At 50.4% G+C, this 16,592-nt stretch overlaps 1 protein-coding gene across 3 annotated transcripts in view; it reads left to right on the top strand.

Moving 5' to 3' along the window:
* Positions 1–15,423, top strand: part of ELL (elongation factor for RNA polymerase II) — a 52,697-nt gene extending 37,274 nt beyond the window's left edge. Inside the window, exons 7-12 of one of the 3 annotated variants that reach the window (XM_059489542.1) lie at positions 1,741–1,837; positions 4,493–4,991; positions 7,432–7,498; positions 10,270–10,441; positions 11,283–11,327; positions 12,305–15,423. In XM_059489542.1, the coding sequence (XP_059345525.1) occupies positions 1,741–1,837; positions 4,493–4,991; positions 7,432–7,498; positions 10,270–10,441; positions 11,283–11,327; positions 12,305–12,409 (985 nt within the window). In that variant the 3' untranslated portion in view covers positions 12,410–15,423. Of the gene's footprint in view, positions 1–1,740; positions 1,838–4,489; positions 4,992–7,431; positions 7,499–10,269; positions 10,442–11,282; positions 11,328–12,304 lie in introns of all 3 variants that reach the window. The other 2 variants (XM_059489541.1, XR_009420074.1) reach the window with 2 other exon arrangements.
* The last annotated feature ends 1,169 nt before the right edge of the window (positions 15,424–16,592 follow it).

Raw genomic sequence — 16,592 nt, 5'->3', positions numbered from 1 at the left:
GGGCACAGGAGGCAGCAGGGTTTGCATGATACCCAGTGGTTCAGCTCCTCCTGGCTGTCAGGGCCAGTGGCCCCAGCAGCTGCAGTAATTAATTAGCACATCTGCAGTCATTAACACATCTGCAGATGCTAAAGCTGGGTCTAGCTAGGCTTGGGTTAAACCAGGTCATTTTTCCTCCTTTTTTGTGTTTTCCATCCCTGTGCCACCCTTGGGGACCCTGGGCCGTGGGAGTGTCCCAGCCTGGGGCTGGGTGAGCTTTCAGCTCCTTCCATCCCAAACCATTCCCTGAAATCCTTCCTCTGCTGAGCTCAGTGCTTTCCTGACTCCTTAAATCCACAATTAACCATTGGAAGATGTGCCAGGCTTGCTCAAGCAGCCCCCAGAAGCCACTTTGACTGGGTTGTTTGGGCAGTATCAGTGTCCCCATGCTCACAGTCCCCAGGTCCTTTCCTTGAGCTGTTCTGTGGCTGCTGAGGTTGTTTTAAATAAAATTAAACAAAGCCAGGACAGTGGTGACACTGCAGATGTCCAAATATTGCTGCAGCACAGCCCAAGGTTCAAGCTCAGGTTAAAAGCCAGATCTTGTCAAGTGCTGGGTGTTATCTCTGAGATAAATCTTCCCAATGTTTGAAGGGTATGAGTGAGCTTTAATGCTGATTCCAGTTGCTTGGGAGAATTTAAAAGTGGGGTTATTCAGGCTCCACAGCTCCTGACAAACTGACTGCAGAGCTGCTTTATTAAAACCTTTAACCCTGAATTCTGTTTGGTTTTTTTTTTTTTTCAGTTTGTCAGCTGCAACTTGATGCAAGAGTGGGATTTTTTTTTTTTTTTTGAATGATTAATTGAGGGGCAGTCTGGTGTCAAAATTGTTGGTCAAAGCTGGTGGGCTGGGAAAATACTCTGAGATCTGCAGAGACCCAGCCTGGAGGGGAATCCAAGTGATTCTAATTGTGCTTTTTGTTGCTACAAAAGGTTTTTGTTTTATTTGTCCAATACCACAAATACAGCCCAGAGTAGCTCTGTTTTGCATGATGCAACTTAAAAGTATTATTGGGAAGCCCAAAATGTAAATCCTGGTGGACCAATAATACCTCAGCAGTTCCTGTTATAATGCTGCTTTTCCTGGACCCAGAGGAGCTCGCTGCTGAAAGGGCTCCTGTTGCCATAAAATGTTGTTTTAATGATGCTAATGAGTGGAAGAGTTTATTCCTCAGCATCTGAGCTTGAGTTTCAGCCCCTCTTCAGTGAGCTTTGCTTTCTGGGTTGTCTCAGAAAGCAAACACTCAGCAGAAATTTGTTTAATTAATGTCTCCCCGAGCTGTATTTCAATCAGCAGGAATAATATCTGATATCCTTTACACCTTCAAATTCAATGCCACTTCCACTGGCCTCCATGTGAATTATGTTTCTGAGGCTGGGATTAATTTGTTTGAATTCTTACGTCGCCAGTTGAAGAGAAAAAAGGTGAAATTGTTGAAAAAGGAATTCCAGATTCAACAGGGAATTGAAAAGAAAGAGGTCCAAGGTGTCCCTTCCATTGCCGAGGAGCCACAGAAATCACGGGAAAGCAAGGAGGAGAATTTGTCATTGATGTTTTCCCACTGTAGTTTCCCATTCCTCACGGATTTTATCAGAGACCAGGGGCTGGAGGAGCCCCTTTGTGACCCCTGAAGCAGAGTTAGAGCCCAGGGTGTGCAGTGTGCCCCGGCAGGGTGTGAGCAGCCCGGTTGTGTTTTGCAGGAAGCTGTGCCAGCCCCAGAACAGCGGCGCTTTCCAGGGAGAAGCTCCTTCCCTGAGCCCTCCAAAGGACACGCTGAGCTCCAGCTCTCCCCCCCAGGTGGGTGATCCCCCTCCTGCCTGCCCCTGGTGCTCCTGATGGGTCTGGCTGTGCCTGTCTGCACCCTGTAATCACCTGCTGCCGGGTCAGGAGGGCCTTGGGGTTTTATTCCTCTTTTATTAACTTGGAGTCTCACTTAGGCTTTGCTCAGCATCTGTTTCTCCTCTGGACGTGGCTCAGCCAGGGCCTGTGGGGAGGATCTCTGACAAGGAGGCTCAGGTTTAGTTTTAAGGGCTGAATTCCTTTTGCAGTGCCTCCATCCCTGCTGGAGTTCCTGGGAGAAGGAGCTTGTGTTTTCCTCATTACCAATAATTGAGTGGAACGAAGCTGTAATAAGCAGCTCCCAAACACGGCTGAGTTATTAAAACCCTTGACCTTTTGCAGCCTAATTGCTGTGACAGATCAGGGGCAGGTTGGGCTGCTCCTGCCTCCAAGATGCCAGAGCAGGGAGCTGTGAAAAGAACATTTTGCCTGCTTTTTCCATGACCATAAACCACACAGGAGCCACGTTTGACGTGTGCCTTGTCCCCACTTCTCCCAGGATCTCCCAGCACAGGCATTGTGAAACGTTCTGCCTTCCCAGTGCTCTGCCTTCCCTTCTCCCAGTGTGGGTCAGCCCAGACAAGTTGAGTATTTATTCTTCTCCTGCCAATGGAATGTGTAATGCCTGCTTGTCTGGACAGACGCACCGAGGATTAGTGGCAAAGAATATTAACAGGTAAAGAAGTTATGTGCTCTCTGGCACTGAGAGGGAGGCAGTTCTCTGGTTGAGAACAAGGACTGTGTAACTTGTTTGCCAGGTAGCTGATTGCAAATCCTCTCCTGCTCTGCTGTGGCCATGTTCCTGGTGAATGGAGAATGATCACCTTCAAGTTAGCTCACAAAGATCATGGTTTTGTGTCGTTTTTTAAGGTTGAAAAATCATCTTGTTTCTCTGGCTGTCTGTATTTTAAAGATTCAGAGGTCTTTAGGGTGAGGTTTTGATCTCTCAGAATGACCCAGCTGAAACTCTGGCTGGTTGGTTGGGTTGGATTTAAGAATGTCCCTGTTTCACCAGCCTATCCAGCGTGGAATAGAAATGTTACCAGCATGATTCTGCCGTGTCAGACAGCAAACCACAGCACTGTGAGCTGACACTTTTTTAATACTCTCTGGCTGTAGTTTCTATTTAGAGAAATGGTTTCTAATGGGTGCAGTGCCAGCAGGGGATTGGGATTTGGTGGGCTGGAATGCAGAATATTTTGGGAAGGTTCAGCTGTGGAATGAAGGTGAAGGAGATCGGTGTGGTAATTCTAGAAAATGGATGTACAGAACCCTCCTAACCAGAGGGATGAGTTCGGAGAAGCTGACATTGGTTGTTTTTAGAGAAAAGGTTGTAAAACCTGGCAGGTTTTTGAGCTGTGTCACCTGTTGGGAGCCCTGCAGATGGAGGTGTCCCCTCCTGGGGAAGGTGATGTTGCCAAGCCGGTCGGACGTGCTGTCCTTGCCCCTTGAGCTCAGTGGCAGAACCAGCAGCTCTGCCTTAATTACCCTGACAGGTGGAAAGAATTCCTGGCACTGAGCAGTGTCCTCAAGACCCCTGAGTTAGCAAAGAGAGAGAAAAATCCAGGTGAAAAAGAAGGAATTAGGGGGCAGCCACCATGCAGCTGCACCTCAGCCATGGAACAACATTTCCATTCGCAAACACGTCGCCATCCTGCCTGAGACAGAAAGAAAATAATGGATTATCCAAGAGAAATAGCCAGAGCTATCGCTTGTTTTCCTCTGGGCACGGAATAATCCTTGGCCCAGAGCTGGTGCAGCCCCAGAGCTGCCAGGTGGGCACACAGCGAGGGCTGGCTGAGCTGCCTGGGCTGGGCTCAGCCTGATGGATGGCTCCTTGCATGGAGCAGCTGCCTCCAAGCTTGGGCACGGCTGGGAACCACCTCCCTCTCCAGCCTTGCTCAGAAAGGGTTGCTCAGGTCACGTTGGCCCCTGTGACGTGGCTGCCTCGATGTCCCCTTGTGCCTGAATTCTGAGAAGCGAGCACTTGGCACTTCCTCCCCCCTTCCGGGCAACGCCTCGCTCCTGACGAGAGGAAGGGGTGAAGCTCTTGGCCACAGAGCTGGGCATGAAATGCAGAACTGCTGATCCCTCCCTGCTCCAGAGGGCTGAGCACAAGTTTTTCCTTCACTTTGGGACTTTGGGGTGCTCAGGACAGATGTGTTTATCCCAGAATTGTTTGGGTTGGAAGGGAGCTTAAGGACGATCCAGTGCCACTCCTGCCATGGGCAGGGACACCTTGCAGTGTGTCCCAGGGTGCTCCAAGCCCTGTCCAGCCTGGCTTTGGTCACTTCCAGGGATATTTCCACTCTCTAACTGGGTGGGATGGGGCAGGGTTTGGGTTCCAAAGGGCTGGGTTTGAAAGGAGCTGCAGTGAGGGTGGGCCGGGGCTGTGTGCGGATAACAGGGCAGGTCAGGAATTGCTGCTGGGGTTCTTTAGGCTGTCCCACCAAGCCGTGGTCTCTGGGAAGCAGCCTGGGATGGATCAGCTGCTTTTCCTGGGATGTTCCCTTCTCCCCTGTATTGCACCACCACCTAGTGGCAGCACCCAGCTCCACTGCTGCACCTTGAACGCGATTTAATTCTCCTTTCTTCCCCCCCTCTCCCTAGCAGAAACGACCCTTACCTGTGGAGTTCATCGACCCCCTGGCCAACAAAAAGCCCAGGATCTCCCACCTGGCCCACAGAAGCCAGCCCACCCTGAACGGGAAGCTGAGTTCCTCCAACGGCAAGGACAGCCTGGCCCCCCCTGCCCCGGCCCTGCCCCCGGAGCCCGTGAGCTCCAGCTCCTCCCTGCCGGCCCTGGAGCTGCCCAGGCCCCACGACCCCCTGTCGGATGTCAGCAACGACCCGGCGCACAACGGCAGAGACTGTGAGAGCAGCACGGAGCCTCCCGAGAGACTGAGCCACCCCCTGCCCACAGACTGTGCCCAGAGCAGCAAACACAACTGCGGCTCCTACGTCAAATCCAAGAAAAAATCCAAAAAGCACAAAGACAAGGAGAAGGACAGGAAGGAGAAGAAGAGCGAGGAGAAGTGCAAAGAGGAGAAGCAGAACTGTGAAGTAATAAAAAATGCTGATTTAGTTAGTGTTGCCCAGGAGCAGATGCCAGGTGAGTGAGTGGGGGCCCGGAGGTGCTCTGCTGTTGGCTGGGTGTGGTGCCAGGGTTCCCTGCAGCAATGGGCACATCCTGGGCCACCCCAGCTGCTCTGGGGACCCAAATGCCAGCGCTGTCCTCCCTCCAGATCACCAGAGGTGCTTCCTCTCCTCACACAGGCTATCAGGTTTTTCCTGTTTAACCTTTCACGGAGCTGCCTCAGAGCGTGTCATGTTTCTCCTGGTTAAATTAAAAGCTGGGATAATCTGTGGGGATGAAAGGCTGGGAGCAGTGGGAAGAGCAGTGCGGCGCTTGTGTTGGCTCTTGTGATGACTGTTGTTTGGGTTTTTAATGAAAAGTTACTCACAAAAGCTTTTAAAACTGGCTACAAAAGAAATGATAGATAAAGCTGGTGATAAATGCTGTTAGAGCAGTGGAGAACCAGCTCTTCCAGGCTGGGAAAGCTTCCTCACATCCCACTGGGGCTGGGGATTTATTTATCCAAGGGCTGACACAGCAGTGAATCTCCACTGAGGTGGGGTGAAAACATTTTCCATCAGGCCACTGTTCCAAAGCCAGGTCCGTGCTCTCTGAGAAGTCAGAGCAGAGAATATTTCTTGGCTGATCCCATCCATTCCTTCTCCTGCTGTTTCCATGTTTTCTGCTGTTTGTTGCAGCTCCCCAGAGCCCTGCGACTTCCCCTGCAGCCTCTGGGAATATCTGTTAAATTCCTTTGTGCATTTCCCTTCACCCTGTTACTATTTTCTACATTCCCCTTCCTCCTTGGTGCATGAAAATCCTCCAGTTTTGGCTCCAGAAGGACAATATTTTGAAATGGAGACTCCTTTGCTGGGTTCCTGGAAAGGGGGAGCTTCTCAGGGTGTTGGGATTGAGCTGGTCCCTTCCCCATCCCCACAGGCTTTGCAGCAGTGACAAAATTCATTTTAGTGGCTCAGTTAAGGACAGTCTGCGGGCTGATGGGTGTGTGGCACTGCAGAACTGAGAATTCTTCCACTTTTGTGTCAATCCCAGGTTTTTCTCTGTGAATTTTGTGTTTCTTCCACGTTGTTTCTGTTCCCCATGAGCCTCTGGAGAGACACTCACAAATTCTCTCTTTTTGTCTTATAAACACCCAAATCCCTGGGAAATTGCTGAGCCTCCTGCACCACCTTTTCTGCTTATCTTTGCTGTTTAATTCCTGGATTTTTGTTAATTATTGGGAGCCGGGGTTTGTTCCTGCTGCTGTTTTGAGGTAACAAACACGAGCTGGGCTGGGAGCAATCCTAAACAGGATGTGGTCAGTCCTGCTTGGATCCTGGACAGACAGGGCTGGGATGTTTTCCTTCTGTGGTAGCACCAGCCTCGTCCTGCTCCTTCCCCACATTCCCCCTGGAGCTGTAGGGAAGCAGAGAATCACCAAAAGTTTGGGTTGGAAGGACCTTAAAGCTCCTCTGCTTCCACCACCTGCGTGGGCAGGGACACCTCCTGCCACAAGTGGGAGTTTCTCCCAGGAATTTTATTGTTCCAGAGGCTCTGGAGGGACCTTTGGGGTCCTTTCAGTCAGTAGGTGGCACTCACAGGCAAAACAAACCTCCTGTGTCCCTTGCACCATCCTCAAACCCTGCTCTGCATCTCCCAGGCTGCGGTCAGAAAGGGAAAAGCAGGAGGAGCTGCAGCGGGAATTTGGGGTTGGGATGGATCCAGAAACCCTGGGGGTTCTGTGCCATTCTCCCATCCTGCTCAGGAGAGCTTTTCCCTGGAAATGCAGAGGAAATTCAGGGCACTGCTGGCTCAGGTTGTGCAGCTGGACGTGCTGAGGGTTTGGAATGTCACACACAATTTGTGGGAAGTGTCCCTTTCCAAAGGTGGATCCAGCTGCTTTCCCCCTCACTTTTATCCTGCACTGCTTGGTGGATGTGCAGGGTGAGTCTGCTCTAGGTTTATTCTGTTCTTCCTTCAGTTTCTGAGCATTCTTTAATGCCTGGATTTTGCCCCAAAATCCTGTCTGTGGTGCCCTGCTCTGGGATATTAATTCAGAATCTCACCCTGGAGACGCCCAGAGCAATCCCTCAAGTGTGGAAGCAGCAGAACAGAAGTTTCCCCTTGCCCAGCTCAGCTCTCTGGGCTCAGGGCTGTGTTTTCCTCCTCCCCAGTGCTGCTCTCAGTGTTATCCCACTCCAGGCACTGTTTACCCTCCAATTAAACTCAGATTTTTTTCCCTGCTCGGTGCACAGGCTGATGTTGGTGTTGTTTTGCTGACAGACAAATACTGGAGGAGCCTTGAACTTTGAGCCACCTTGTTGTGGCTCCTCTGCCTCTGTCAGTTCCAAGCAAAACAGAAATCCTTTAGAATTCCATAAACTCTATGTTTCAGGCAAGTTTTACGAGTTTGAAGCTGAATTGCAAAAAGCTTTGAAGTTTAAGAACATTTATAAACAGATCTTTATTTTTTCAGGTTTAAATGGAACATGCAATAATTCTAGTGTACCAACATCAACTTCAGACATGCCAGATTATTTATTGTAAGTATGTTTATCAGTTGCTTCATCACTTTGGGGTCATGTTTCAAGCTAAGAAATCACAACATGCTGGGGATTTTTGTTGGACTTTTTGTGTTATTTGATAGAACTTTGTTAGGTGGGTGTAAGGAAAAGAGTAAACCCAGCTCTGCAGATGAATAGTTGAGACTGAACTTGATATCAAAGCTGGTTTTTTACCTCCTTGAGGAGTTCAAGGTTATCTCCTATAAATTGTTTAAGCACTTCAAGAAACATCTCATACCTTAGAGAGGTTTGTGAGGATTAAACATCTCCACGTTCCAGCTGGAAACTTGGAATAATCTGCTGGGGAAGGCAGCGCAAGGAAGGATTTGGGCTGGTTTATTCATTCTTGCCCTCTTCAGAGCCAAGATCATCTCCATAAAGCAGTGAAATATTCTTTCCTGGGAGGCTCTAACCCCTGGGTTAGGATCTGAGTTGTTCCTTGACTCTTTAATCAGACCCCCCCCGAGGTTAATTAAACAGCCAAAGCCCAAAAATCCCTGTGAAGGAAACCCAGAATCTGCATAAACCCAAACCTGTCCTAAACAAAGCTTTGGGGTGAGGGAAAACTTATAGCTGGGAGGAAAATTCTGTGTGCATGTCCCAGCCCTGGGGTTGTTCCCATCAGAGCTGGTTTGGCAGTGCTGGCATTGCTGGGAGGAGGAGGAGGAGGAGGAAGCTCCAGGGCAGATAAAGGTTTCTGCTGTGGTTGTGGTGGATCAGCCATACAAACAACCCCTTCAAGGTGACACTTCTAGGGTTATTCCAAAGAATTCGTGTGGCTGGGGGAAAAATTCTGGTTTTTTTCTCTAACCCACGTGCCGATCCCTCCCAAAATGGGACATTGCAGCTCCCTGGGCTCTCCCCAAAGAAACTGGGAGAGGTTTCTGAGCTCTGGGAGCTCTGTGCTCTCACCCAGGGTGATCTGGCTGGTTTGTGCCCAGCTCCTCAGACGGTGAGTCCTATCACTGCTGTTTGATTCTCTCTATCCTGTGGGGATGGTTCTTTATCCCACCCCTGGCAAGGAGTCTGTTCTAGAAGTTTGGAGCACATAAAAAGTTAAAGCACTGAAAGTTTCCCTTAGTCTGAGGCCTAAATCAGCTTTTCCATGTTCAGGCACCACACTGGCCCTGCTGCAGCCAGAGCAGGGAGGCAAATTAGAGCCATCACCTACCAAAAGATGAGTTTTACCTTCAGAGAGAGCTGTAAAAATCAGCTTTGATGGCTTTTTGTTGAGCAAAATAACTTCCAAAAGGCCCCCAAAGGCACATCAGTTCAACCTGAGCTCAGGACACATCAAGTGTCTCAGGAAGGTGCTCTAAATAGAGTTACTGGTGGAAGAAAAAATATGAATAAAGCTCCTCACCGTGGTTTCTTGTCATGCTCTTGCCACATAATGGCCCTGCCAGCGTTTTGCAACGATGGCTCAATGCTTTTTGTGTTCCTTTAAAGACTCTTAGCACTGGAAGCATCATATTCCTGCTGTTCCAATGCCTGGCACAGATGCAGAACTCCATGTTCTGCGGGCCAGCAGGAGTCAGGGAAGCTGTAGCAGCACTATCTGAGTGTCCTCCTCCACCCCCACTGCTCCAGGCTGGGCTGTACCTGCCCATTCCACCCTATCTGGCAGAGATAGCGAGTTTTGGGAGCAAACATTGTTTGTTTTACAGGAGGTCAAGGCAACAATCCCCGCTGGTTGCCTCCATAATTTGCTACTTTAATGCAAGTCAGGATGAGAGGAAACGGCCTCAAGCTGCACCAGGGGGGTTTGGATGGGATATTGGGGAGAATTTCCTCACAGGCACAGGGAATCACCATCCCTGGAGGGATCTGGGGACGTGGTTCAGTGGTGGCCTTGGCAGTGCTGGGATTTGATCTTGGAGGGCTTTTCCAGCATTAACCCCAGAATGGTTTGGGCTGGAATGAGCTGGAGCCCATCCAGTCCCACCCTGCCATGGGCAGAGACACCTTCCACCATCCCAGTGTGCTCCAGGGATGAGACAACCACAGCTTCTCTGGGAATTCCATCCCAGACCCCTCACAGTGAAGAATTCCTTCCCAAAACCCCATTTAGATGCTCCTGTGATCCTCAGTTATCCTGATTTTGTTTCCAGGCTCATCCCCACAGCAGCATCTGAGAGAGAATCCCCTAAAACCAATTCCCCCCTAAAACCAATCCCCTCCTCAAAACCCATTGATCTCAAAACCCATTCCTTCCCAAAACCCCATTTAGGTGATCCTGTGATCCTCAATTAGCCATGATTTTGTTTCAAGGCTCATCATCTCCTGCTCAGCACTGCAACAACCCAGAGAGAATTCCCCAAAACCAATCCCCCCCTAAAACCAGTATCTCCCCCCTAAACCAATCCCCTTCTCAAAACCCATTCCTTCCCAAAACCCCATTTAGATGATCCTGTGATCCTCGATTATCCACAATTTTGTTTCCAAGCTCATCCCCCTGTGCTCAGCACCACAGCAACCCAGAGAGAATCCCCCTAAACCAATCCCCCCGCCTAAAACCAATACCCCCATACCAGTTCCCTCCTCAAAACCCATTGACCTCAAAACCTATTCCTTCTCAAAACCCCATTTAGGTGATCCTGTGATCCTCAGTTATCCACGATTTTGTTTCCAGGCTCATCCCCACTGCAGCAACCCAGAGGGAATCCCCTAAAACCAATACCCCCAAACCAATCTCCCGCAGACCAAATCCCCCTCTGCAGACCCATTGACCAGAGCCTTTTCCCCTGCAGAAAATACGCAGCCATTTCCTCCTCGGAGCAGCGTCAGAGCTACAAGAACGACTTCAACGCGGAGTACAACGAGTACCGGGACTTGCACGCCCGGATAGAGCGGATAACCCGACGGTTCACCCAGCTGGACGCCAAGCTGAAGCAGCTTCTGCAGGGCTCTGAGGAGTACAAGGTGGGCAGAGAGCTGAGGGAGCTCGCTGAGCACGGGGCAGAGCTGCGGGGCTTTGATCCTGCTCTCCTGGGCTGGCTCGGGGTGCGAATTCCAGCCCCGGAGCTGCCGGGGAACGTGCACACAGCTGACGGCTTTGGGGAGCGCTCCTAACCCGGCTCTGTGCTGCTCCTTTTGCAGGCTGGAGCCACATCATGGGACTTGTTGACAAGGAAAGGCCTCAGTGAGACAATTGGTGTCCTTAGCCAAAAGCTGCTGGAAGCTATTAGTGTATCCCAGCCAGAAAAACTCATATTTGCACATATGGGAGCGTATCAGGGCTGGAAGGGGAGTTAGCACGGGGTCATCTGTTCCTCTGCAATCTTTGATCTTAATAATGCAGCATTATTGGGCTTGTCAGAGTGATTTTTAAAGAGTTTTAGCTATTCATTAGCTTGAAGGAGTGAGTCTCGTCGAGGATAATAAACAGATTTTTACAGAGCACCTATTGTGCTAAGCACAGCTTCCTCCCTCCAACCTCCTGCCCTTCTCCTTGCAAAATTCCTCACTGGATTGCTTTTAGATCTTGGTGGGGGGAAAAAAGAGCAGCTGGGGCTTTGCAAATGTGAATTGTCCTGGAATCCAGGTGCTTGTCACAGGTGAGGAATGAGGCTTCATCCTTCTGTGTCAGCTCCAGGATATCCATGGAGCCAGAGCTGGTTTGGATCTGCCCATGGGAGCCATGCAGGGAGCAGATTTTGGTTGGAATTTGGAGGAATTGTGTACATTGAGCCATCAGTGAACACCTACTGCAGAACTGAAAATAATGCCCTATTTTTTTTTTCTCTCTCTTTATATTTTTTAGACCATCCACGATCAAATTTTACAGGAATATCGGAAAATTAAAAAGGTAAGGGGGGAATGTCCTTGGCCACAGGCGGCTTTTGGGTGGTGCCCCTGGTGTGACTGAAAGAGATGGGCCCTTGCCAAGAGCAAGCCCAGGCTCTGAGGCAATTCCAGCAGATCTTTGTTCAGCCCCAGCCCGTCCCTGGAGCAGCTCAGAAAGGGTTTGGGGGGAGCTGGGAGTGCCCCTGGTGCTGGGATCGCTGAGCCGTGGCCCTGGCACAATGGCTGTGCTCACCCAGGGCCTTTATCTCTCCAGGGAAGGAACAGTTTGTGTTCCTCATGCACAGCATCCCAGCTGGGAGCAGCCTCTGGAGCTCTGGCCCTGCATTTTTGGAGTTTGGGGCACATAAAATTTCAGTATTTTTATGCAAAGCATCCACACACCAGTAGGGATTTGGATTTTTTTTCTTTTCAATAAGTGAATATGGTCCTGAGCCCTGTTGTCCTGAGGGATTTAGGAGCTCTTTGGAGAGATGCCCTGCATGTTGGAAGTTCATCTTTGTCCCACAGCCTCTGAGGTGGGGCTGAGGGCAGGTGGGGACTGTTGGAAGCCCAGCTAGGCTGAGCCTGACTCAGGTGTGCTCCTTCCTGTGAGGAGGCTCCTGGAGCTGGATAATGCTGAAAAGGGAATTTATTCTTGGCTGGGTTTGGTCAGAACAGGGCTGTTTTAAAGAGGGATCTAAAAAAGCTTCTTTCCATGGTTTTAAGCTGAAAGAGGGGAGGTTCAGGAGGGGTATGAGGAGGAAATTCTTCCCTGGGAAGGAATGGGATGGAATTCCCAAGAGAAGCTGTGGCTGCCCCTGGATCCCTGGAACTGTTGAATGGGTTTGGGTGTCCCTGCCCGTGGGATGAGGAAATCTTTGCATTCCCTCCAACCCAAACCATCCCACGATCTGCTTTGTGCTGTCAAGGCTCAGCTTTGATTTGTCCAGAACCTTTCCCACCTCTGCACTTCCATTTTTGTTTTGTTTTGTCTTGCAGACAAACCCCAACTACAGCCAAGAGAAGAACCGCTGCGAATACCTCCACAACAAACTGGCCCACATCAAAAAACTGATAGCAGAGTATGACCAGCAGCAGTTTTAGCTGCCACTCACCCCTGGACTGGGTAGGGCAAACCAAAATCCAGTCAGCCTGGACGTTACGTTCCCTTTTGTACACCCAAAATCCCTTTCAGAGACGAGCATTAATTCCTCGTGGTTGAAGAACTTGGGGATGACTTTAAGATGCCAGATCTGTCATGTCCACGTCCAGCACGCTCCTCCCGAGTTTTTAAGCCTCTCTGAATGTTGGAATGTAACAAATGGATAACAAAAAACAAACAAACAAAAAAAAAAAAAAAAAAAAGAAACAAAAAAAAATTCTGCTTATTTGAAGCCAGCGTTTGACACTTAAGGGAAAACTTGCCTAAAGTGACCGAAGCTCCCAAAGGTTAAGAATCTGTAGTTTTCATGGATTAAAAGTTTGGCATGAAGTTGTAATTGCCCAGCTCCACGTGGGTTACAAATTGTCGTACAAATGGTGAGGAACTGGAATTGCTGCTAGGACTGTCTGGAATGAGAGCTGTGTGCTCCCGGCTCCGCGGAAATACACCACGTTCCCTGAGCTCTGCTTGTCTGGCCCTGCTTTGTCATTGGCATCCTCGGGGTGGGCAGGGGTGGTGGCAGCACAGGGGCTCCCCTGGGGCTCAGCACCTCGCCCAGGGCAGAGGTGGATCCCAAAAAAAGGAAAAAACCGAACCCCCAAACCCCCTTTTTTTTCTCTGCTTTGTGCGTTTGGGTGCAAACCTCCTGCCCAGTCTGCCCAGTTCACCTCCAGCCACCAGTGCTGGCAAGATGGAGACCTGTCTGGCTTTGACTTTTCTAATTTTCTACCAAGGCAGCCAATTTTATTAACTGCTAATGAGACTATGGTCTATTTTTGTATCAAAGAAAAAAGCATCTTTTTTGTAAAACCGTGCCTCCCTTTTCCTTTTAGGCCGAGTGCTTGGGACCCTTTCCTTGCAGTATTACTCCAAGCGCCCCAGGAGTCACCCAGAGCAGTGACTTCGTTCCCTGGTCCATGGCAGGAGGGGTGGGGGGTGCTCTGCTTTCTCCTGGGGTATTTTCTGTGTGTCTGTGTGTGTGTCCTTGCAAGGCAGCAGCAAATCCTTGTGAGAGCAGCAAGGTGCTGGTTTCCCACGCGGATCCCTTCCACTGGTGCGCTCCAGCTCAGCCAGCTCCTCCCTGCAGCCCTGCTTCCTGATTTTCTTATTGAATTCTTTACTTTGGGTTGAAGGGAACGTTTCAGAGTATGGCCAGGGTGTGAGAAACACTCCAGAAAGCACAAAGGTGTCCTTTAACTCTGCTGTTCCTTTCTTTCTCTCCCCTCTCCCCTTTCTAATCCTGCCAGCCTGTGGGATTTGACTTCTCCCCGCTTCCGTTTATCTCAAAGTAAAGATTCCTTCCCTGTGGAGTCTCCTTCCCTTGGAGGTGGCACTGAGGAGCCTTTCACCCTTTGCAGGAGAGGAATGGCAGAGTTAAGGAGGGAAACACTTCTTACAACAGGGAGTTATTTTGAAGTTTTGGGTTTTTTTGGTTTTTTTTTTCCTTGCCCCAAATGAAACGTGGGTCCATCTGCTGTATTAAAAATAGGAGATAAAATTAACTAATTATTGTATTATAATTTCACACAGCCAGGGCTAATTATTATTATTATTATTATTATTATATTATAATTTCATTGTTGTCACACAGCCAGGGCCACTGCTTTTGCTTTGTCACTTTATTCTGAGGTCTCTCCCTGTGCGTCCAGCGCTCAGCAGGGCTTTGCCATCCCCTTCTCCAAGGGAGAGGTGACAGCCAGAGGGACGTGGTGGCCCTTGGAATGCCACCAGTCTTCCAGTGGAGAAAGGGGGTGGGAAAGGCTCTTTGTGCCCAAGGGGCACAGGGGGAGCACCCCAGGACCCCCCAGGCCATTCCTGCTGGGAATCTGGGGGTCAGGAACGCTCTGCTCCCATCCCTGCCTCCCTCCCCACACCAGAGCTGGAGGTCAGGGAGCGCTGGGGCGGCTCCTCCTGCCTCGGGTGCTCCTGGAAACGCCGGGAGCTGTGGGGAAGGGGCTCTTGGTGGGAATCCTGGAGCTCTGGGCTCCCCGTTGGGAATTCCGGGGAGCCCCGGGGGTCTGAGGAGCCCCTGGCACATCCCAAATGCTCTCAAACCCCCAAACCCCGCTCTGGGATGGGCGCTGCACAGCCCGGCACCGCCGGCCCTGCCCCACGCCGCGATTTTGGGGTGGAAAACGGGAATTTGCCCAGGGCTGGGGCTGGGGGGCTTCGTTCCCACTGCGGAGGAGGCGGAACTTGGGATGGCAGAAGAGGCAGCAGCTACAGAGCCAGGATGAGTAAATTCTTCCATGGAAACGCTTCTCCTGATCCTTCACATTTTGAAAGGAGGGGTTTTGTTTTTTTTTTGTTGTTGTTGTTGCTTGGGGAGGGGGGGATAGAGATGGATCTCAATCTTTATACATCTGCTATAAGATATTTTTGCAAACAGAGTTGTATACAAAGATGTATTGTGTACATTTACATGTATATTCTGGAACTTCTAAAAAAATTTGAATATTAAAAAAAACCCTGAAAATATTTAATTAATTATCCAAACTGTGAGACCCAATTAGCATCCACCAGCTTCCTGCTTCACTTTTCTTTTGGACTGTGTTAAAGAATTGTAGTCGAATCTGCCTTTTTTTTTTTTCTTTTTTGTTTTTTTGTTTTTTTTTTTTTTCTTTTTAGAGACGACGAAGCTTAGGCAAAAATTTGTGCTTTTTGGGTTAATAGAAACCAGTTCTAGGTGATTTAAGTATGATCTTAACTTATTGATACTGTGTTTTACTTTGTAATATTGTACTGTGGATAAAAACTATATTGAGCCATGGAGTTGGAGTTTACAAAAGAGCTTTTCACTTTGCCAAAATGTTACAATTTCAAGGCAGCATAGTCTTCAGCTTTCCTAATCTTTTTTCTTAAGAGCTAGTGTCCTTTTTTTGTACACTAAAAAAGCTGAATGCTGATTTTGCAACATATAATAAATTCACTGTATTGGAAAACAAGCAGACAATAAGGTTGTGGATTTCTTTTCAGTGCTTCTCCCTGCAAGGAAACTCAAAAAGGGAAAGGTGATAAATGGCTGGCGTGGAGCTTGGAAGCAGGAAACGGGAAGGAACCGGGTCACTTGAGCGGGCTCGAGTGTCAGAGCAGGGAGTAGGTAAGAAAGAGGAGAGGGACGAGGAGCCCGGAGCGGGGCAGCTCCTTGGAACGCGGAGCTGGGCTCGGCCTGCAGCCCTGGCACCAGCTGGGCCTTCCCACTGCAGCACCCTCGGGGATTTTGGGGGAAAAGCTGCTTGGAGGAGGCTCTGGATGCTGCTGGGGCAGCTGGAGGGGCCCTGGAGCTCAGGGATGCTCGAGATGCACCGAGGGGCTGCTGCAGGAGGGAGTGAGGCTCATCCCTGGCTGCTGCAGGAGGGAGTGAGGCTCATCCCTGGCTGCTGCAGGAGGGAGTGAGGCTCATCCCGGGCTGCTGCTGCTGGAGCAGGAGCTGGGAACAGCCTGGCAAGGACCCTGCTGGAGCTCCCACCTGGCTGAATCATCCCAGAAAAGCCCGGGAGGCAAAGGGCGCCTGGGCCGTGCCAGGAGTGTCCCTTGCCCCGCTGGCACCGTGCATTTCTCTGGCCCTGCCCTCAGCAGCATCCCCGGGGCTGGATGGAGCGGGCACAATGAAACCAAGGATGAAACTCCTCAGGAGCGCAGCGGCTTTGGGACAGCTGCAGTGGCGGTGCTGCCTCCCTCCTGGAGCACGAACTCGGGGCTGGAGGCCACAGGTGCTGCTGGCCCTGCATTCCTGTGCCCAAACCGTGTTCTCTTGGGTTAAGTGCTGGACTGGGGACTGTCCCTCCAAAGCAGCACACGGTGGAGAAGGTGACAATCATCCAGGCGTCAAATAACGCTTCACAGAGTCTTGGTTTATTTGTTAAAGGTGTTCTTGTCCTTGCAGCTGACACGAGGAGACGCCGGTGGGACTCGGCCACGGAGCAAGAGCCGAGCCCAGGCTCAGCAAATCCCCAAATCCTCCAGTTTTCGTTTCAGATGTGGTTTCTGAGCCAAGCTCTGCACCCCGGGCCCCTTCGCCCTCCGTGAGCTCCCCGGGCTCTGAGCGGCTCCGGGGCCGGCTCTGCCCGCACAGGAAGGGTCCCCATCCCCTCCCAGCCTTCCTGGGGAATTCCTCCCGACCGC

The sequence above is a fragment of the Ammospiza nelsoni genome, chromosome 27, assembly GCF_027579445.1.
Source record: "Ammospiza nelsoni isolate bAmmNel1 chromosome 27, bAmmNel1.pri, whole genome shotgun sequence".
NCBI classification, from domain to species: domain Eukaryota; kingdom Metazoa; phylum Chordata; class Aves; order Passeriformes; family Passerellidae; genus Ammospiza; species Ammospiza nelsoni.
This window is presented reverse-complemented; position numbering and strand designations above follow the sequence as displayed.